General features: G+C 41.5%; 1 protein-coding gene across 5 annotated transcripts in view; it reads left to right on the top strand.

The window, feature by feature from the left end:
• The first annotated feature begins 9778 nt into the window (after nt 1–9778).
• The window catches only part of LOC129817225 (MAM domain-containing glycosylphosphatidylinositol anchor protein 2-like), a 341866-nt gene continuing 328315 nt past the window's right edge, over nt 9779–23329 (top strand). For 3 of the 5 annotated variants that reach the window (XM_055872257.1, XM_055872256.1, XM_055872255.1), the window contains exon 1: nt 9779–10983. In XM_055872257.1, the coding sequence (XP_055728232.1) occupies nt 10911–10983 (73 nt within the window). In that variant the 5' untranslated portion in view covers nt 9779–10910. The remainder of the gene's footprint in view (nt 10984–23329) is intronic. The other 2 variants (XM_055872258.1, XM_055872259.1) reach the window with 2 other exon arrangements.

Here is a 23329-nt window from a genome sequence, read left to right as displayed (position 1 = left end):
AATGTCTGTACTGTGAGACGCCTAAGACAGTGCAACAGCAAGACAGGACGGACAGCTGATCGTCCTCGCAGTGGCAAACCACATGTAACCCCATTTGTACATCCGAACATCACACCTGCGGGACAGGTACAGGATGGCAACAACAACTCCCCGAGTTACACCAGGACACACAATCCCTCCAACAGATGACTTGCCAATCACTGCTAAAGATATATCACTTGAAACGGAGAAAGATCCTGTATTGAAAATGGTGAAGTAGTATGTAATATCAGGTTGGCCAAACCGTGTACCAAACGAAGTCTTTAAACCTTACGTCAAAACAAAGCTTGAACTTACCATTGAGGATGACTGTATTCTTTGGGGTTACAGGGTGGTGATTCCACAAAGCCTGCAAAGCAGACTATTGGCAGAGCTACATGAGAGTCATTGGGGTATAGTTAAGATAAAATCCTTAGTTAGAAGTCTTCTCTGGTGGCCTACTCTTGATGAAAATATTGAAACTGAGGTCAGAGACATATGCAAGCAGTAGTGTAGCATGCCTGCAAAAGTGCCAGTACATACATGGAAATGAGCATCAGGTCCATGAGAGAGAATTCACTTGGACTTTGATGAAGACCACAAGTAAACGTTTTTGGTTGTTATGGATGCTTATGCTAGATGGCCAACAATTGTACACATGCAGAGTCCTACTTCAGCTAAAACTGTTGAGGTACTCAGAAATCTGTTTGCTTCCTATGATCTGCAACCCAGGAAGTAGTCACACATAATGGCACACAATTCACTTCCTGTGAAATGTAAATGTTCTTAAAATTGAACGGTATTGAGCATACCACATCACCTGCATATCACCCAGCTTCAAATGGGTTAGCGGAAAGGCTAGTGCAAAATCTTAAGACGTCGCTAGCTAAGAACAGAGCATTGTGCAGCATTGTGTTGCTAACTTCCTATATGGCTACCGCAACAAACCACATCCTAGTACACCAGTGGAGGCTGATGGGAGGAGCTATAGGAGGACAGGCTCATTGTAATGGCAGGAATGGAATTATTGGAACGGAGTCAAACATGTGGTTTCCATATGTTTGATGTGTTTGATACCGTCCCATCAATTCCATTCCAGACATTACAATGAGCCTGTCCTCCTATTGCTCCTCGCACCAGCCTTAACTGTAGTACAATGAAAATGCCAGCAGAGCTTTTCTTAAAGAGGCAGGTCCATATACAACTGTCCCTGGTCAAAACACAGTTCTCTTCGAGGGTACAGACTGAAGGGTCACAAGTCAACAGTGACAAAACACAGGTCAGATCCTTCTCTGTTGATCAAGAGGTCTTGGGAAAGAATTACAGGGGAGGAGAAAAACGGTGAATGGTGTGATAACTAAGGTCCTGGGTCCTGTCACATACATGGTTAATGTTGAGGCTAACTGTGTTAAAAAACAGGTGAATCAGATGTTTAACATCATGCCAAAGAGACAAGATGATGCTCTTGCACAGGGAGATGGTTCACTTTATGTAGGTGGATCTCGGGATTATGATGTTGATGACATTGATTTGGACATTGAGATGGACAATACGATCAATGTGCCTCAGAGCACAGCTACTGAAGCAGTTGAGATGCCTCCTCCACAGCCTCAGAATGTTGTTCCGAGACCCCATCCTGTCAATAACAAACGCACACCACAGAGGCTGGACTTTGAAAAGGACTACTGGAAGAACACTTTTTTTTAAATGATGTAAATAAAGAAATGTGTAACACATTGTTTTGAAGAATCCTGCTACCGGTAAAAGGAAATGTTAAAATACTGTAAATGGGTTTTGTACTCCGAAGTTTTTTGTTAAAAAATAAGAGAGTATGGTTCTCAAAACTAGTTGAATTTACAGGGGAGGAGCTGTACTGTTTGAGAGATAAGCAGCATGTTATTATGCACATCTGGTTGAAATGGTATGCACATGTTCAGTGGGTGATATTGTAAATATGTATCTGATTGGATATGCATAGCTTAATTGGTTGTTGCCAGACTATTCAAGTGTGCTACCTTTGAGCGGGTCCAGATGGCTATGAACAGGCTATGTTGTATCCACTGTCATGTTGTAAATAAACCGTCCTCGTGATGTTAAACCTTTATACTGTCGAGTTTCTCTTTGCAAAAACTAAAAAGAACCCGCTTCCTTTATTAACCTGGCATGCAACACAGTTGAACTGTTGAACTCTTAGAGCAGCAAAATCTGCTGTGGTTAACACAGTTCTGTTCCAATAGCAGCATCCCTGTTCATTAATGTTGCTACTACTATAACAGCAACACATTTAGATGCCTAGTTAGCCTGCAGGCGTAAATTGTTTACTAGCAAGCTAACTAAGGGCTAAACTGTTGGTTAGCGAACATTAGCTAGAAAAATACATTTTAGCTAACTAACTTTAGCCTGCATCACAATTAGTATCTAATCAACTCATTAGACTAGCTGGAATCAGGACGTTGATGTGCAAAATGAATAACTTGCTGGCTATATTCAACTTACCTTGTTTTGCTTTCTTGCTGCTCACTCCTGGCGAATTTTGTTCTTCCTCTTCTTCCCTCAATTTTTTTTCTGAATCCAGTCATGTGACACGTCTACTCCCCGCCTGCTCTCAGTTTGGTATTCCTGCCTCCTCTCCATTTTCACTGGGGACCTGACGCAACCAATTATAGTCCTTTCAGCTTTGAGAACATGTTTGAGTAAGTAAAACCGTTTCATCAGGGGTGACAAGTCCATCTTCCTCAACATAGGCTACATTAATTTTGCCCTCCATCGATGATGATGTCTGTGAGTGTTGGTGAGTGAGTGTGAGAGAGAGAGAGCGATTAATATAGTCAAAACAGGAACATTATACATCTGGCTAGAAATGACTAAGGATATTATCTCAACAGAGAAAAATGTTCCCAAGTCGGAAGTTTACATACACCTTAGGCAAATACATTTAAACTCAGTTTTTCCATTTAATCCAAGTAAAAATTCCCCCGTCTTAGGTCAGTTAGGATCACCACTTTATTTTAAGAATGTGAAATGTCAGAATAATAGTAGAGAAAATGATTTATTTCAGCTTTTATTTCTTTCATCACATTCCCAGTGGGTCAGAAGTTTACATACGCTCAATTAGTATTTGGTAGCATTGCTTTTAAATTGTATAATTTGGGTCAAACGTTTCAGGTAGCCTTCCACAAGCTTCCTACAATATGTTGGGTGAATTTTTCCCCCTGACAGAGCTGGTGTAACTGACTCAGGCATGTAGGCCTCCTTGCTCGCATACGCTTTTTCAGTTCTGCCCACAAATTTTCTATAGGAATGAGGTCAGGGCGTTGTGATGGCCACTCCAATACCTTGACTTGGTTGTCCTTAGGCGATTTTGCCACAACTTTGGAAGTATGCTTGGGGTCTTTATCCATTTGTAAGTACCATTCGCGACCAAGCTTTAACTTCCTGACTGATGTCTTGAGATGTTGCTTCAATATAGCCACCTAATTTTCCTCCCTCATGATGCCATCTGTTTTGTTAAGTGCACTAGTCCCTCCTGCAGTAAAGCACCCCCACAACATGATGCTGCCACACTTGTGCTTCACGGTTGGGATGGTATTCTTCGGTTTCCAAGCCTCCCCCTTTTTCATCCAAACATAACAATGGTCATTATGGCTAAACAATTGTATTTTTGTTTCATCACGCCAGAGGACATTTCTCCAAAAAGTGCAATCTTTTCCCCATGTGCAGTTGTAAACCGTAGTCTGGCTTGTTATGGCGGTTTTGGAGCAGTGGCTTCCTCCTAGCTGAGCAACCTTTCAGGTTATGTTGATATAGGACTTGTTTTACTGTGGATATAGATACTTTTGTACCTGTTTCCTCCAGCATCTTCACAAGGTACTTTGCCGTTGTTCTGGGAATGATTTGCACTTTTCACACCAAAGTACGTTCATCTATAGGAGACAGAACACATCTCCTTCCTGAGTGGTATGATGGCTGTGTGGTCCCATGGTGTTAATACTTGCGTACTATTGTTTGTACAGATGAACGTAGTACCTTCAGGCGTTTGGAAATTGCTCCCAAGGATGAACCAGACTTGTGGAGATCTACAATTTTGTTTCTGAGGTCTTGGATGATTTCTTTTGAATTTCCCATAATGTCAAGCAAAGAGGCACTGAGTTTGAAGGTAGGCCTTGAAATACATCCACACGTACACCTCCAATTGACTAAAATTTTGTCAATTAGCCTATCAGAAGCTTCTAAAGCCATGACATCATTTTCTGGAATTTTCCAAGCTGTTTAAAGGCACAGTCGACTTAGTGTATGTAAACTTCTGACCCGCTGGAATTGTGTTACAGTGAATTATAAGTGAAATAATATGTCTGTAAACAATTGTTGGAAAAACGATTTGTGTCATGCACAATGTAGATGTCCTAACCAACTTGCCAAAACTATAGTTTGTTAATTAACCAAAAAATTGTGGAGTGGTTGAAAAACTAGTTTTAATGACTCCAACCTTAGTGTATGTAAACCTCCAACTTCAACTGTATATCCCCCCCCCCAATAGAATCCCCATACTTCAACGATGACAGCTTCTCTTGGCAGTAGTACTATAGATTACTTTATCACTGTCCTCAACCTAGAGTCTCTCAGAGCGTTCACAGTCAGCCAAATGACACCTCTATCAGATCACTATTTTCTACATTGAATAATATTAGTGAAGACATCACAACTACGACATATGACACATATGGAATCATATAGTAATCAAAAAAAGTGTTAAACAAATCAAAATATATTTTAGATTCTTCAAAGTAGCCACCCTTTGCCTTGATGACAGCTTCACACACTCTTAGCATTCTCTCGACCATATTCATGAGGTAGTCACCTGGAATGCTTTTCCAACAGTCTTTAATGAGTTCCCACATATGCTGAGCACTTGCTGGCTGCTTTTCCTTCACTCTGCAGTCAAACTCATCCCAAACCATCTCAATTGGGTTGAGGTCAGGTGATTGTGGAGGACAGATCATCTGATGCAGCACTCCATCACCCTCCTTCTTGGTCAAATAGCACTTACGCAACCTGTGTTTTGGGTCATGGTCCTGTTGAAAACAAATTATAGTCCCACTAAGCGAAACCAGATGGATGGCGTATCGCTGCAGAATGCTGTGGTAGCCATGCTGTTTAAGTGTGCCTCGAATTCTAAATAAATCCCTGACAGTGTCATCAGCAAAGCATCCCCACACCATAACACCTCCTCCTTCATGCTTCACGGTGGGAACCACACATGCAGAGATCATCCCTTCACCTACTCTGCGTCTCACAAAGACACAGTGGTTGGAACCGTTAATTGAAATGCCTTCCAGGTGATTGCCTCATTAAGCTGGTTGAGAGAATGCCAAGAGTGTGCAAAGCTGTCCTCACGGCAGATGGTGGCTACTTTGAAGAATTTCAAATATAAATATATTTTGATTTGTTTAACACTTTTTTTTGTTAATTCTGTACATGATTCAATATGTGTTATTTCAAAGTTTTGATCTCTTCACTATTATTCTACAATGTATAAAATAGTAAAAATAAAGAAAAACCCTGGAATGAGTAGGTGTGTCCAAACTGTTGACTGGTACTGTACATGATAAATTACAAATCTTTCAATCATCTATTAAACCAGTGGGTCCTGGTCGTCTTTTTCAAAATAATTTGAATGAACTACAGGACAAAATGAAAACCCTCAAACCCAAAAAGGCCTGTTGTGTTGATGGTATCCTAAATTAAATTATAAAATATACAGACCACAAATTCCATTTGGCTATACTTAAACTCTTTAACATTATCCTCACCTCTGGCATCTTCACCAATATTTAGAACCAAGGACTGATCACCGCAATGCACAAAAGTGGAAACAAATTTGACCCCAATAACTACTGTGGGATATGCATCAACAGTCACCTTGTGTCACGCCCTGACCGTAGAGAGCTTTTTATGTCTCTATTTTGGTTTGGTCAGGGTGTGATTTGGGTGGGCATTCTATGTTAATTTTCTATGTTTTGTATTTCTTTGTGTTTGGCCGGGTGTGGTTCTCAATCAGAGCCAGCTGTCTATTGTTGTCTCTGATTGAGAATCATTCTTAGGTAGCTTTTCCCCACTGATGCTTTGTGGGTAGTTATTTTCCCCACTGATGCTTTGTGGGTAGTGTTTCTGCACCTGACAGGACTGTTTTGGGTTTTCGTTCATTCTCTTTGTTATTTTTATTATTAGTGTTCAGTTGTAATAAAAAGCATGAACACTTACCACGCTGCGCTTTGGTCCGATCCTTCTTCAACAGACAACCGTTACACCTTGGGGAATTCCTCTGCATTATCATTAACAGCAGACTCGCACATTTCCTAAGTGAAAATAATGCATTGAGCAAATGTCAAATTGGCTTTTTACCAAATTACTATACGACAAACAATGCATTCACCCTGCACACCCTAATTGACAAACAAACAACAAAAACAAAGGCAATGCTTTGTAGTTTTATTGACTTAAATAAAAGCTTCTCACTCAATTTGGCATGAAGGTCTGCTATACAAATTGATGGAAAGCGGTGTTGGGTGAAAAACATTGAACATTTATTTCAACAGGGCCGTGGGGTGAGACCCACCCACTTCAACACATACACTACCTGACCAAAAGTATGTGGACACCAACTCGTCTAACATTTCATTCCAAAATCTATGAACAGCCCTCCACTCTGCTGGGGTTGGAACACTGCTGCGGGAACTTGCTTCGCCTCAGCCACAAGAGCATTAGTGAGGTCGGGCACTGAGGTTGGGCGATTAGACCTGGCTCACAGTCGGCGTTCCAATTTATCCCAAAGACCTTTGATGGGGTTGAGGTGAAAGCTTTGTGCAGGCCAGTGAAGTTCTTCCACACCAGTCTCGACAAACCATTACTGAGCTCTTCAGTAAGGCCATTCTACTGCCAATGTTTGTCAATGGAGATTGCATGGCTATGTGCTCGATTTTATACATCTGTCAGCAATGGGTGTGGCTGAAATAGCCAAATCCACTAATTTGAAGGGGTGTCCACATACTTTTCTAGATGTAGTGCATATCAACGAATTGGCGAGGGCACCAGAGGAGTCTGTAGCACCAGGCCTCACCTTACTAGAATCTGAAGTAAAAATGTCTACTGTTTGCTGTTGATCTGGTGCTTCTGTCCCCAACCAAGGAGGGCCTGCAGTAGCACCTAGATCTTCTGCACAGATTCTGACATGCCTGGGCTCTGAGAGTAAATCTCAGTAAGACAAAAATAATGGTCTTCCAAAAAAGGTCCAGTTGCCAGTACCACAAATACAACTTCCATCTAGACACAGTTTCCCTAGAGCACACAAAAAACTATACCTACCTCAGCCTAAACATCAGCACCACAGGTATTTTCCACAAAGCTGTGAATGATCTGAGAGACAAGGCAAGAAAGGCCTTCTACGCCATCAAAAGGAACATAAAATTCAACATCCCAATTAGGATCTGGCAAAAAAATACTTGAATCAGTTATGGAACCCATTGCCTTTTAGGGTCATGGGGTCTGGCGTCTGCTCACCAACCAAGAATTCACAAAATGGGACAAATACCAAATTGAGACTCTGTATGCAGAATTCTGCGAAAACATCCTCCGTGTACAGAGTAAACACCAAATAATGCATGCAGAGCAGAATTAGGCCGATACCAGCTAATTATCCAAATCCAGAAAAGAGACGTTAAATTCTACATTCACATAAAAGGAAGCAATTCCCAAACCTTCCTTAACAAAGCCATCACCTACAAAGAGATTAACCTAGAGATGAGTCCCCTAAGCAAGCTTTCTACAACCACCTAAAAGGAAGCAATCCCCAAACCTTCCTTAACAAAGCCATCACCTACAAAGAGATTAACCTAGAGATGAGTCCCCTAAGCAAGCTGGTCCAGGGGCTCTGTTCACAAACACAAACAGACCCCACAGTGCCCCAGGACAGCAACAACAGCACAATTAGACCCAACCAAATCATGAGAAAACAAAAACATAATTACTTAACATATTGGAAAGAATTTACCAAGAAACAGAGAAAACTGGAATGCTATTTCGCCCAAAACAGAGAGTACACAGTGGCAGAATACCTGACCACTGTGACCCAAAATGAATATGTACAGATTCAGTGAGCATAGCCTTGCTGTTGAGGGAGGTCACCGTAGGCAGACCTGGCTCTCAAGAGAAGACAGGCTATGTGCACACTTCCCACAAAATGAGGTGGAAACTGAGATGCACTTCCCAGCCTCCTGCCAAATGTATGGCCATATTAGAGACACATATTTCCCCCAGATTACACAGACCCACAAAGAATTTGAAAACAAATTAAATTTTGATAAACTCCTAGGTTTATTGGGTCTTGTGGAGTCTCTGTCACGCCCTGACCTTAGAGATCCTTTTTATGTCTCTATTTTGGTTGGTCAGGGCGTGAGTTGGGGTGGGCATTCTATGTTTTGTTCTGTGTGTTGTATTTCTATGTGTTTGGCCTGGTATGGTTCCCAATCAGAGGCAGCTGTCAATCGTTGTCTCTGTTTGAGAACCATACTTAGGTAGCCTGTTCCCAACTGTGTTTGTGCGTAGTTGTTTTCTGTTTTGTGTATTGCACCATGCAGAACTGTTCGTTTGTCTTTTTTTGTTTTTTTTGTTCAAGTATTCAGATTTATTAAAAGGTATTATGAATACTTACCACGCTGCACCTTAGTCTTCTCCTTCTCCCGACGACGTTCGTTACGGACACTTTAATAACGTTTACATACTGTTTTACGCATTTCCTATGTATATACTGTATTCTACTGTATTCTAGTCAATGCCACTCTGACATTGCTCCTCCTAACATTTCTATATTTCTCAATTCCATTATTTTACTTTGAGATTTGTGTGCATTGTGAATTGTTAGATACTACTGCACTGTTGGAGCGAGGAACACAAGCATTTTGCTACACCTGCAAAAACATCTGCTATATATGTGTATGTGACCAATAACATTCTATTTGATTTGTGACTTGTTGTCTCAAGGAAAGGGCAACCAGTGAAGAACAAACACAAAGTAAACACAACCCATATTTATGTTTATTTATTTTCCCTTTTGTACTTAAACTATTTGCACATCGTTATAATACTGTACATAGCCATATGACATTTGAAATGCCTCTATTCCTCTGACATTTTTGTGAGTGTAATGTTTACTGTTCATTTTGATTGTTTATTTCACATTTGTTTATGATTTCACTTGCTTTGGCAACTTAAACATATGTTTCACATGCCAATAAATCATTTTGAATTGAATTGAGAGAGAGAGAGAGAGAGAGAGTGTGTGTGTGTGTGTGTGTGTGTGTGTGTGTGTGTGTGTGTGTGTGTGTGTGTGTGTGTGTGTGTGTGTGTGTGTGTGTGTGTGTGTGTGTGTGAGCGTGCGCGCCCCTGTGCATTCAGGTGTTTGGGGTTGTGGTCCTCTCCTCCTGCCTTTCCTCGCTGCAGAAAAGTAGAGTGCTGTAACATGAATAGTTAGATATCTCATATATGAGACCCCTCTGTAGACTCTAAGAGTTACATCAGTAACCCTGTTGTAGCCTACGGCCAATCAACTGAAGACAATAACAATCAACGAAAGCGCCTTGTCTATAGAGAAGTGAATAGATAAGTCGGAATATGACCGGGCATCTCGAGGTGTTTGCTGTTGATTGCGGTGATCCGTTATCTCTACAGAATTCCAATAAATCTCTCTCTTTCTCTTTCTATCTCTCAATCCAGCAGCTGCACTCACCCACACGTCTCGCCTGACGCTGCGCGTAGACTTCCATACAGATGAAGGCTGGAAGTCACGCACTCCTTGACGTAGCGAGAGACCGGTTGCAGTGCCGCTCCGTCTCCGAATCAGCGCAGCACGTATTGCGCAGCGTGACTGATGCTCAACTCCCCCCATATCCGCCAATCCAGCCGGTAAAATACCGTTATCCTATAAAGTGGGAAGAAAAACGACGAGAAGCTTCTCATTTTATTCTACACCGGAATCATACCGGCAATCTGGTGCACGCACTGCTCTCTTCCCCCTCCCTCTCCCTAAACCGGACTCACCCTCCTCTACATCAACATCCCCACCGGAGATGACTCGCGCACGGCGTCGAGATGCAGTGCTGATGTAGCGCTGTGCTGATAATCGCCGTTCTAGAACTCACCTGCTTGTAGCAGCAGGCAACCGTTTTTTTTCCCGAGCAGCAAATTGCAGAGAATATAGTTGTGATTTAAATGGTAGCGCTTTTCAAATGGCAGTTCATTGATTCTATCTAAACAGACACAGATAAAGACATGACAACCGCTGGAACCGCTGAGGAACCATGTCCCTGGTTATCTTCTCAACCATTCCGCAGCCAGGAGCATCAGTGTGACCACTCAGTGAGGAGCCCAGAAGATCAGCACTAACGTGACGGACAGGACCGAATATAGTCTACATCAGTCTTGGGTCCCACCTACCTGAAACAGCCTAGTTCGTCCACTGTCATCACTGACTGACTGTAGGCTAGGGCGTACTATTCTGCTCTACTCTGTCTCTCTTTCCTGGCTCTATTTTCTACAGAACCGCCAAGACATCCATTGGCTCACTATACGAGCACAACACCGCTTTTTCAAGTGAATTCGTCAGCCCTTGATTTATTTTGACAGTGTACTGAGGTGAAAACGCGCCTTTTTGCCTTCTGTGTTCATAAATTCAAGGCGTAACGCATTCAGAACATAAATTAATCAGCACCCGGATTGGAGCGGCAGCGGTGTTCGGTGATCTATCTATGCACGCGAGTTCCGCCTCGCCAACCTCCTTCCTCGCCCCGGAAAGGACTTCTCGCCTTTGAGAGCTGGAAATGTTGAGATTAACGTAAAGGATGGACCTAATAATTTCTGTTTTGGGGCTCCTGACGCTGTCTCTGGAGAGCATCCGTTGCCAAGGAGTGTACGGTAAGTGTGCCTTATCCCTCCCACGGGTTGCAACAAACGTGATCATGACCTTGTAAAATAATTGCAACCGTACTATCTACCTGGCAACATAGCCTATATACACATACCCTCCGATGCTTTCTCCATAGAATCATATAGTACTGATGTTGCACGGGGTGTTGAATTACATTTTATAGACTGGTGAGTGACCCGCGCCAGGTTATTGAACAGAGAATATATCACAAACTGTCTAATTCCGATCAAATCCTTCACAAATTATTCGTTTAAATATTGATTATCATTCACAGTCGAGTATGTCCCTCCGTTGTTAGAGTCGATGTGGGTGCATATTGAGGGCCGTCTATGTATCTTAACCTATTAAGTATAATGTTTTACGTTTCTAGATTCAGACAATGTGACCGTCACATTATTGGGTTAAGCGTCTCCTAACAGTCATCAGTGAGCGAGTACTGTTATGTATAAACTTTTGGTATTCACCAACATCAATGGTATTCAAATAATGTATGAGCAGAGAGGGTCTATCTATCTCTCCTTCTCTCTCTCTCACACACACACACACACACACACACACACACACACACACACACACACACACACACACACACACACACACACACACACACACACACACACACACACACACACACACACACACACACACACACACAGACATCAGTGCAACTTCTAGTTTTTATCTACATTTGTTTGAGTTGTCAACTAACATGAAATCAACAAAATATTTCACTGTCATAAGATTTAGGTTAAAAGTTGGGTGAAAAAGAAACGAAATTCCCTTACATAGATACATTTTTGGAAATCCAATCCGTTTCCATGTTGATTCAAACAGAGTTTTCTGGTTGAAATGATGTGGAAACAAGTTGATTCAACCAGCTTTTGCCCAGTTGGACAGGAGTGTGCAAACAGTGGCACTGACTGATGCTGCCTTGGCTGAATAAGCATGTGTGTTGAAAGCAGTGGGGCTCTCACTGCTCTGCGGTAATAATGTGAATCACAGGAGCCAGTGGAGCCACCTCACCTCTGATCTGGATACATGGGGACAGACAGCACTGACCTACAGCTGCTGCTACTAGTGGCAATGACCTGAGAGAAGATTGTAGACCAGAGAGAAAGCTCCGGTCAGATCCTGGGTTTAAGACTGCCGATGCTGGTGGTGATGCTTTACTACCAAGCAGGCATGCTATGTACTAGTGGCATTATCCAGAGCCAATGAGGGTCGGTCAAACTGAGGGGTTCAATAGAGACTGCTGATGGGGATGTAATACATGACATTACCAAGCAGCCCCTGCAAGGCCTCGTGGCATAATGTGTTGAATATCACCTTGGGAGGGTGTCCCGTGAAACTGTGATATGCCACTGATCACATGGTCAATGCTACTAGTGCTTTGTACTACTTCTACTGCTGTTGACCAATGAGGAAGCTGCAGACTATAGGGGGTCAAGTAGAAACGGGTGATGGTATAATAATATCATGGCGATGCAGTGCCAAGCTGGCATATTACCCATATTTTGGTACCATTCCATAGATTTTGTTTCATCCAATGCCTATAGTGCTAGAAGGTGGATTGAGAGGTTTGCTAACTGGAATGGAAGCAGGACACACCTGCTGATAGAGGGTTATGACGTTGTACTAAGCATGCAATAAGGACCACTTCAGTGGGCTTTGTTCACAGTCACAGCAACACAAAATGATTCAGTTGTTCACATATGTATTTAGTGAGATGCTTTATGCTTGTACATACGATTCTCTTGCGCTCCGCTATGGAATGTATGGCAGTATCCCACACACTGCCAGGGTTGGGCATATTGGCTTCTTTTCTTGTCACATTTGCACATGCGTTTTAACCAGATATTACATAGGGCTGCACGATATGGGCAACAAATCGACACTGAACCAAAAATGAACTTAACATGCAACAATTTTACAGTTACAGTTCATATAAGGAAATCAGTCAATTGAAATAAATGCATTAGACCTTAATCTTTTGATTTCACAAGACTGGGAATACAGATAACTTTAAAAAGAAAAGTAGGGTCGTGGATCAGAAAACCAGTCAGTATCTGGTGTGACCTGTTGATTGTGGCCTGTGGAATGTTGTCCCACTCATCTTCAATAGCGGTGCATTTGCCCACTGAAATCGGTTACGACGCCGAACTGCAGTCAGGTTAATAAGACCCTGGTGAAGATGAGGAGCAAACAGATGAGCTTCTCTGAGACGGTTTCTGACAGTTTGTGCAGAAATTATTTGGTTGTGCAAACCCACAGTTTCATCAGCTGTCCGAGTGGCTGGTCTCAAATGATCCCGCAGGTGAAGAAGCCTGATGTGGAGGTCCTGGGCTGGCATGGAAAAACGTGGTCTGCGGTTGTGAGGCCAGTTGGATGTACTGCCAAATTCTCTAAAATGACGTTGGAGGTGGCTTATGGTAGAGAAATGAACAATCCATTTTCTGGCAACAGCTCTGGTGGACATTCCTGTAGTCAGCATGCCAATTACTCATTCCCTCCCCAAAAATTGACATCTGTGGCATTGTGTTGTGTGACAAAACTGCACATTCTAGAGTGGCCTTTTATTGTCCCCAGCACAAGGTGCACTTGTGTAATGATCATGCTGTTTAATCAGCTTCTTGATATGCCACACATGTCAGGTGGATGGATTATCTTGGCAGAGGAGAAATGCTCACTAACAGGGAAGTAAAAAATGTGTGCACAACATTTTAGAGAAAAAGCTTTTGTGCAAATGGACAATTTCTGCAAAAACAAAATTCAGCTCATGAAATATGGGACCAACACTTCACATGTTGCGCTTAGATTTTTGTTCAGTATAATTTAGATATTTTTTTTACTAAATATTGCGATTTGACTTGCAATATAGATCAAAACACTTGGGTGAACTGTTTGAATCATATAAATAGAATGATACATTAAAAAGCAAAGTGGGCCTCCCGGGTGGTGCAGTGGTCTAGGGCACTGCATCGCAGTGCTAACTGCGCCACCAGAGTCTCTGGGTTCGCCCCCAGGCTCTGTCGCAGCCGGCCGCGACCGGGAGGTCCGTGGGGCGACGCACAATTGGGCTAGCGTCGTCCGGGTTAGGGAGGGTTTGGCCGATAGGGATTTCCTTGTCTCATCGCGCTCCAGCGACTCCTGTGGCGGGCTGGGCGCAGTGCGCGCTAACCAAGGGGGCCAGGTGCACGGTTTTCCTCCGACACATTGGTGCGGCTGGCTTCCGGGTTGGAGGCGCGCTGTGTTAAAGAAGCAGTGCGGCTTGGTTGGGTTGTGCCTCGGAGGACGCATGGCTTTCGACCTTCGTCTCTCCCGAGCCCGTACGGGAGTTGTAGCGATGAGACAAGATAGTAATTACTAGCGATTGGATACCACGAAAATTGGGGAGAAAAGGGGATAAAAAAAAAAAAAAAAAAAAAGCTAAGTGGAAAGCAACATCATTATTGTTCAGAACAATCTCTTGACTGCATTTTACCTAATGCTTGGAACAATCTGTTGACTGCATTTAACCCAATGTTGGGAACAATCTGTTGACTGCATTTAACCCAATGTTTGGAACAATCTGTTGACTGCATTTTACCTAATGCTTGGAACAATCTGTTGACTGCATTTAACCCAATGTTGGGAACAATCTGTTGACTGCATTTAACCCAATGTTTGGAACAATCTGTTGACTGCATTTGACCTAATGTTGGGAACAATCTGTTGACTGCATTTTACCTAATGCTTGGAACAATCTGTTGACTGCATTTAACCCAATGTTGGGAACAATCTGTTGACTGCATTTAACCCAATGTTGGGAACAATCTGTTGACTGCATTTGACCTAATGTTGGGAACAATCTGTTGACTGCATTTAACCCAATGTTTGGAACAATCTGTTGACTGCATTTTACCTAATGTTTGGAACAATATGTTGACTGTATTTGACCTAACAGAACAGCATGCAAACGTAGTTCTTTACATTCATACCCGTATACAGGTTGAAAATGGCAGATTTGGACACTGATAAGTGCCTCAATTGGAATGCAGTGGATGTCCAGTAACATGCTATACATGACGTCAGAGCTTCACAGCTCTGTATGGGTTTTGACTGGCAGCCGTTCCAAACTTGAGCACTGTGCGTGACAAGAAGTTGCCCCCATCCCTCCCGCTTATTGGGCAAGTTATGCAAATGTTTTGTTGTTTGAATTGAGGGAAATGCTGTAAATTACAAAGGAATCTATGTATTTTTAAAATATGAATTGCCTCGTGAAAACCTTACACTGTAAAATCGTATTCAATAATTTAGCCGGTACTGTTGGCAATAGAACAAGCTTTCAAATGATGCTTACTTTTCTAAAATAGCATTTTTTGGATTGCTTAAACAACAACGTTAATTATGTGAAGGCAGGGATGTAGGGCTGTATTCCAACCAAAACTACTACAAGTGTGCTCGCTCTAGTTCCTCAACAGCAAATCTAGGAGAGCTAATAAAAAAAACACCTTATAGTTGAAGACTCTTCTTAGAGTCAAAAAATTGCATTGTAATGACGTAGGAACTGTGTACACTTTGGAGAGGTGTGAGTCCAACAGTTAAACCTTTCTTTCAAACCCTTGTCATTTTTTTGGTCTTATGTTGCACCTACCCCAAGTGTTCCACAAATGTTCTTATCATGTTACTGAATGTATCCAGAGTATTTTCAGATTTGGTTATCAACAAACGTCACAAAAAGTACAGTTCATGTAAAATGCACATAAAAATCAACCGTGTAATGTTTCGATTCAGTCTTGTCAGGTGAGCTGTTATGTCCTCAGTTTGAGTCTAATCATTTTCCCATCATCTTCAAACTGTTCCCTTTAAATTGCTACCATAGTAATGCATATGCTTTCCATATTTCTTTTGTAAGAAACATTGAAATTTAGCCTATCCATATAGGCCAATTCCCACGAGTGTAAGGAGTTTAAAGTGGATCTAACAGCGAGGTGGAGGAACTGCGCCGCTTGAGTGAGGGGGCGGGGCTTAGTGTGTGTGTGTGTGTGTGTGTGTGTGTGTGTGTGTGTGTGTGTGTGTGTGTGTGTGTGTGTGTGTGTGTGTGTGTGTGTGTGTGTGTGTGTGTGTGTGTGTGTGTGTGTGTGTGTGTGTGTGTGTGTGTGTGTGTGTGTGTGTGTGTGTGTGTGTGTGTGTGCGTGCGTGCGTGCGTGCGTGCGTGCGTGCGTGTGTGTGTGTGTGAAGCAGCCGAAAGAGGAGACAAAAAACTGAGTAAACTATAAAAACGTCACATGCGGCTGACTCATTTCAAAATATTGCATGCGATAGGAATCTCTTGCGAAATGGATATTACACATGTCAATATTGCGATATCGATGTGAATTCGTAACGCCCTAATATTACAGTAGAAAGGCCTATTCACTATTCAAGGTATAACACTGTCAATATGCCATAAGGCCAATTACCTAATCCCAGAGATACACAAGCGATCTCTTTCTTACCATCAGAATTAATCAAACGCATACATAGGGAGACTTCCTGCGTAAAACTACAGGCCTGCAAATTGGCGTCAGCACTGAACAGCAGCCCTCGGTTGAAAGAGAGAGAGGAACAGATGAAATTGTTTGTGGTCTTGTCTCTTTCAGAGAAAGGAAAGGGGGGGAGAAAAGGGGTGTTGACCAACCAGATCTCCCCCCGTCCCTCTGTCCGTCCGTCTTCCCAGGGCTTTCTACACATCTGTCTGCTAGGGCTTGTGGTTCACTGGCTTTCTATGTGTAGGGGCAGACTTTAAGGCTCATTTATATTGACATCCCCCATTGGGTAATGAGATATCACATGCCTTCAAGAGACAGTGAGAGAAAGTGTGAGAAAGAGAGAGTGAGAGAGACAAAATATTCTTGGTGGCTTTTTAGGAAGATCCAAAAGGACTAAGACCACTAAAGGCTCTTAACCCCCTATCCCCCCTCCCCCTTAAGCTTATAATAAGACAACATGTACGTGCCCTCCCCCTTAAGCTTATAATAAGACAACATGTACGTGTTCATGCCCTGCGTGACCGCATCAGAGCAGTAGCTTGTGGCAAAGACTTCATGTGATGTGAGCATACAGTATAGTGTAGATCATGCTTGATTATGTCGGAAGGAGCCTCTGCCAAAATACGCTGGACATGTTCAAAGCAGTATACAATATACAGTACATACAGAATGGGGATGGCTCCAGAGAAATGGGTTGAAATGGGAGGGTTTTTTCCAGGGTTCAAAGTCAACATTTATATTTGATAGATGCAAAATGACAATATGCAACATTCCATTGTTTGGGAATAGGAAGTATACGGGAACCATGCATGGCATCATAATACATCATAATGATGCTAAACGGACACTAGTGAGGAATGACCAACAATGAGTAGGATGATTATCTAAGATGATACAAGACATCTTGACTTGTTACCAATTTCTATGTTTGTATTAATATATAATATTTCTCTGTTCCATCACATATATTCACATTCTGTACCAGTTTAACAAAATGCATGGTGCAACACATGGACATGACGCTTGTTTAGATAATACTGTACACATCATTCTATTCACTGTAGTATTCTGTTGCCATTGTAGATGTCAGTCCGACTCTGTTTCGGGGTCGATATGATCTTGTAGCAGTCTGAGATGATTAAATGACTCTGCCAGAATCATTATTGAGGGCTGATGAAGGCCGGTCAGAGCTTCAAAGCTGCAGGCCACAGAGGTCTAAAAAGACACTACACTACAAGTAATACTGCTGTAACATCTGCCCCCCCCCCCCCCCCCCCCTGTCAGTTTCATTCTTATTAAACCAGCGTCAAATTTGAGGGGAATCGTGGATTTTGTGATAGAGGCACCACATTTCACACACAAGTCCTTATAAGTGTATTTAGCGTTTGCGCCATCACCAGGGCTCGAAAGTGCGATCAAGTTGATTCCGTTATTTTGGGAGCAATGTGCACCTAGGAATAAAATCTCCCAGATAATAATTGCTGTAATGATACGTCTTCACTGTGCCGTTCTTTCAGAATGCCCTATAGAGAAAAAAAGTGAGTGCAGCCTTTGCACCATAACTTCAGAGAAAACGTCTTGCTTCTAGCCCAACCACGTCAAAAGATCTGACCCATATAACCAGAGCAGCATTTTTATCTTCCTATAGCGGATCGCAGGTACTGCATTCTACATTGATAAACCATGTTGTAGGCCTGTTCTAAAACTACTCTTGCGCTGTTAACCATTTATTTACACTTTGTTTGGTCATGTTACCACATTAGCTAACAACCTGGTAGCTTCACCAGTTTATCCAAACATTTGGGGGCAAGGAAGGAAAGGAAAAGAGATAGCTTCTTCAATAGATCAATGATCTTAGCAAAGAATGAATGACGGAACTCTTGCATGTCTTTATCACAAACCTGGCATTTTTTAAGAGACAGTGTACAATTTGCCTCAATAGGAAAATAGTGCTTTTACACAATGTAGAAACCTTAAATTTCACATGACAGGTATTCCTATCAACATTAGGCCTTTTATAATAAACTAATGTCTTTACAATGTTACATATTAGTTTCTAGGGCACAAAATGTGCTAGAATTCTAGGATTCATATAGACCCAATATAGGCAGTAACTCAATCAATAAAACAACTGTATTTTCTTGTGCTCGTAAATCATATCTGGTGCTCCTAACTTTAAAAATGTTTGATTTATATTACCCCCCTGGTGACCATTCCAATATGGCCTCCAACCAGCTCCATACGGCCATATTAGACAGGAGTCACACAACCATATCTCCATAAATAATACGAACAACAATTTTAAAGCATACATATGACATATTCTCCACACCACCTTAAACATTTTAAGCCATCACTGGGATTTATTTACCAATTATTTATGTGTATGCAGTACACTACCGGTTGAGAGAATGCCAAGAGTGTGCAAAGCTGTCGTCAAGGCAAAGGGAGGCTATTTGAAGTATCTCAAATCTAAAATATATTTTGATTTGTTTAACACTTTTTTGGTTACTACATGATTCCATATGTGTTATTTCATAGTTTTGATGTCTTCACTATTATTCTGCAATGTAGAAAATATAAAAAATAAATAAAAACCCTTGAATGAGTAGGTGTTATAAAACCTTTGACCATTAGAGTATATTTAAGCAATAAGGCCCGAGGAGGTTTGGTATATGGCCAATATACCACCACTGGTGTGTATTCATGGATGCCAAGGTAAGCCATGCTTCCCCAAAAAATGAATGAAAAAAAACCCTAGTTAAATAAAGGTTAAATATAAATAAAAATAGCCAATCAGCTTGGAGCTAAACTGAGTGAGCTCAACTGTGAATGAGCCTAGTGCCCCAAAAAAAAGGTCAAAGGAAGGCAGTTTGGATATGGCTTCACACCAATCACATTTAAAAGCCAAATGTCATTAACAGAAAAAACTTGAGTTGTTGCACCTGGTTGTGGTGTTGTCCCCAGGTGGCTAGTTAGCAGTGGTGTAAAGTACTTAAGTAAAAATACTTTCCCTGACACCCAAAAGTACTCGTTAGATTTTGAATGCTTAGCAGGACAGGAAAATGGTCCAATTCACACACTTTTCAAGAGAACATCCCTGATCATCCCTATTGCCTCTGATCTGGTGGACTCACTAAACACAAATGCATCGTTTATAAATGTGACCAGATTCAGGAAATTAGGCGTATGTCGCAAGTCACAACTTAACAGGAGAGCCATTTGAACTTCATTTTTTTTTTTTAAATCAAAATGTGTTTTTTGGCAGAAATGCCTTCTTGAACATGTGAACTTTCATGTGTCTTAATAACAAACGTGAATGCCATCTATAAATACAAATACAATTGTTAAATTACGAGCCTTGTTGGTTAAGCCACAGAAAAAGTTATCAACCTTCCCACTAGCCATGATTGCCTGAGAAAATGAGTGGGCTGGACATGCCGAGAGAGGAGTTTGGATTGGTCTGCCATAGAAGCTCGTCAGTCTGTGTTGGTAATCATGTCGAACACGGCTTTTAAAAACATTTATTGTGTAGTGAAGCTACATAAGTGTGGCTCGACTTTCTGGAGGATCAAGTTTTGAAATCAGTGGAATTAGAGTATGATAGCTAAAGAGATGGAGGAAACACCTGTCTCCGGATTACATCTTCAAACTAAGGGCAACCGTGGCATGGCATTCCTGACAGGGAGACGCGTCCATGTACGATGATGTATACAGGTAAGATAGTCTAGCGTTAGCTAGCTAACGTTACATTTTCAGATATTACACGTTTTCTCATTTTGACAGAAAGTGGTTTCCTTTCAAGCTAACGTTAGCTGGCTGGCTCCCTAGCTGATGTTATTATTCGTTTCCTAGAGCCATTTGCTGTTCTCGTTAGAGCACCCTAGCATTGTTGGCACTGTTCATTGTTGTTTGACTAGCTAACTTTAGCTGGCTGGCTCATTAGCTAACGTTATGTGACGTGTGTGAACTTACACTTTGTTTTCCTAGCTAGGTACATTGTTTACCTAGATAGAAAGCTATATTTTTTAAGCTAAAGTGTACTGCTAGCTAGCTAACGTTAGCTGGCTGGCTCCCTAGCTGACGTTAATCATTTCCCAGAGCTGTGTGCTGTTCTAGTTAGAGCCTAATGTTAGCTAGCTAACATTGGACATGGTTGGTTAGCTCCCAGCACTGTGGCATTATTGGCACTGTTCATCATTTAACTAGTTAACGTTGGCTGGCTGGCTCGTTCGCTAACGTTACGTGACGTGTGTACAACACCCATTGAATATGGCCGGTAAACGTCTGCAAAAAAAGTGTAATGCAATTGTTGCCAGCAGAGCTGGTTAGGCTGTTTTCATGTCATCCAGAGGTAAACAAATCATCGGCCAGAGCGTCAAGTGTGCTCTTCGAGAGTGAAACGAGATGGGTGGGGCTAAAGCTTAGGGTGAGGGTGTGAATGATGCTGAATGGGTTTAGACAAAGAAGAGCTCTTCACTAGATAGCAAGACATTCAAAGGCAATTTTCTCAAAGTGAGTTTGCAAGTTGATCAACTTTCAAAGCAGAATTACTTTCCCATTGTTCCTCAAATGCATTGTAGTATATACCATTTTGTTTTCTGAGTCTCTACTTTTATATAACGTAAAAAACACAATTTCAAATTTTGCTGCATAAGACCGAATCCAGGTGGTGAGTCACAAATTAAGTCTGGGTGTTAGTGTGACCCTCGCTATCCGTAAACATTTTACGTTAAGAAAATTGTGCTATCTGGTTTACTTAATATAAGCAATTTGAAATGTACCTTTACTTTTGATACTTAAGTATATTTTTGTAATTACATTTACTTTTGACACTTAAGGATATTTAAAACCAAATACTTTTAGACTTTTACTCAAGTAACATTTTTCTGTGTGACTTTTACTTTTACTTTTACGAGTCACCTTAACAGAAAATTACTACTTTTACTCAAGTATGACAATTGAGTACTTTTCCACCACTGCTAGCTAGTGTCATGATGTTGGCCTGAGTGGGGGAAGTTTATGACCCCCATAAATACCTTTCTCCCTTTCCTCTCTCTTGACCCTACAGAAGGACTCTTGAAAGGCCTTTGTTAAACATATAGAGTCTGGGAACATCAAAAGGTGGGGGGAAAGGAACCATATTTCGGTAATCCAACCAGTTGAAAATATGCATTGGTACTTATTGAATATGATGCCAGATCAGTTGGCGTCTGAGACATTCTTACTAATGATAGGATGACATAAACTGTATCTTGGAAAGTCTACACAGATTCACATGAAATTGTTGTGCAATTTAAATGTTTAAATATGAAACTATTTGTGAAAAGATTAAATGTAATTTTAGCTTCCAAATGAGAGAATTGGGTTTTCATAAGGTTAAAGCTCTGCTCACTCAGTGGCCCCGCCCATGTGAAGAGACATTGGTTATAAACTACAAAACACGCCCTTCTCTCCCCTCCTATATAAAGCCCTTGACGGAAATGTACCTGTCACTCCCTGACCATAGAGAGCCCTTGTTTTTCTATGGTGTAGTAGGTCAGGGCGTGACTAGGGGGTGTTCTAGTTTATAATTTCTATCTTGTGTTCTAGGTTATATATTCTATGTTGGTGTTTTGTATGATTCCCAATTAGAGGCAGCTGGTAATCGTTGTCTATAATTGGGGATCATATTTAAGTAGCTATTTTTCCCACCTGTGTTTGTGGGATATTGTTTTGTGTTTGTGCATGTGCACCACATAATCACGTTTAGTTGTTCGTTTATTGATATATTTTGTTTTGTTTAAGTTTCTCTTTGAATTAAATATGTGGAACTCAACATCCGCTGCGCCTTGGTCCCGTTCTTACGACAGCCGTAGGAGTACCTTTCTGTTCCTAGGACGTTAGGGCGACAGTCTTACGTTTAAAAGGGCACAGATAAGAAGCTGTTCCAAAAGGACAAAGACCACTAAGCCAAGCTTAGAGAACCTAACGAAATTAGCTTGGAATTTCAATGTGAAGGTGACAACCTACACCCCGGAAGGATGAATTTTGACTATACCAGCCAGAATATAGCATGAGCTTAAAAGTATGGCAACTTGGTATGATCTTTGAACTCTTATTCACTCCAGAAGTGATCCCTCCTAGCCGTTGAGTTAGCAGCAGTCGCTAAACGTGGGCTAGGAGAGGACGGACAGAGTATCCATTCTATCACGTTCCAGTTCACCACTAGACATTATTCAGAGGACCAGAGATCCATAAAGGACAAACCGACCTTCCATCGACGACCAATCTACCGAAGCGCAGCTCAGAGTAAATATTTATTGCATTCTCCTTTTTCAAATGGGCGGTTAATTAGAATGCATAAGATTCTGTATTTACGATAGCATAGCTTCTCCCTTTGTTACTCAGTCTTCCCGCTTTTTCACTCAAACCCAACCCCCTCTCTTTGTGTAACCAGCCGTCGTATCTGTTCCGTCCACCAGGGACGTTTTCTTTATGACATAATTTGTAATCAATGTATGATCCATTCTGTGTGTTTTATTAAGGTATTTAGTAAATAAATAATTAAACCAAATTTTGTATTGCTGATTCAACTTGTTAGCCAGAGTTCGTGAAGAAAACCAAGAATTTACAACTTAAAGATGAGAAGGTGACGGCTAGGAGGTATCACTTCTGGAGTGAATAAGAGTTCACAAGGTGACGATTAAATATTGACTGCTATTGATGTGAAAGATTACCAGGTCTTTAAGAGCTTATTCAGAAGATAACAGCTCTATAAACATTCTTTCATGGTACCCCGACTTTCTAGTTAATTATCTACATGATTAGCTTAATCAGGTAA

This window comes from Salvelinus fontinalis, chromosome 20 (genome assembly GCF_029448725.1).
Source record: "Salvelinus fontinalis isolate EN_2023a chromosome 20, ASM2944872v1, whole genome shotgun sequence".
Taxonomy (NCBI): Eukaryota; Metazoa; Chordata; class Actinopteri; order Salmoniformes; family Salmonidae; genus Salvelinus; species Salvelinus fontinalis.
Note: the sequence above shows the minus strand (reverse complement) of the source record. Positions and strands in the feature narration are given on the sequence as shown.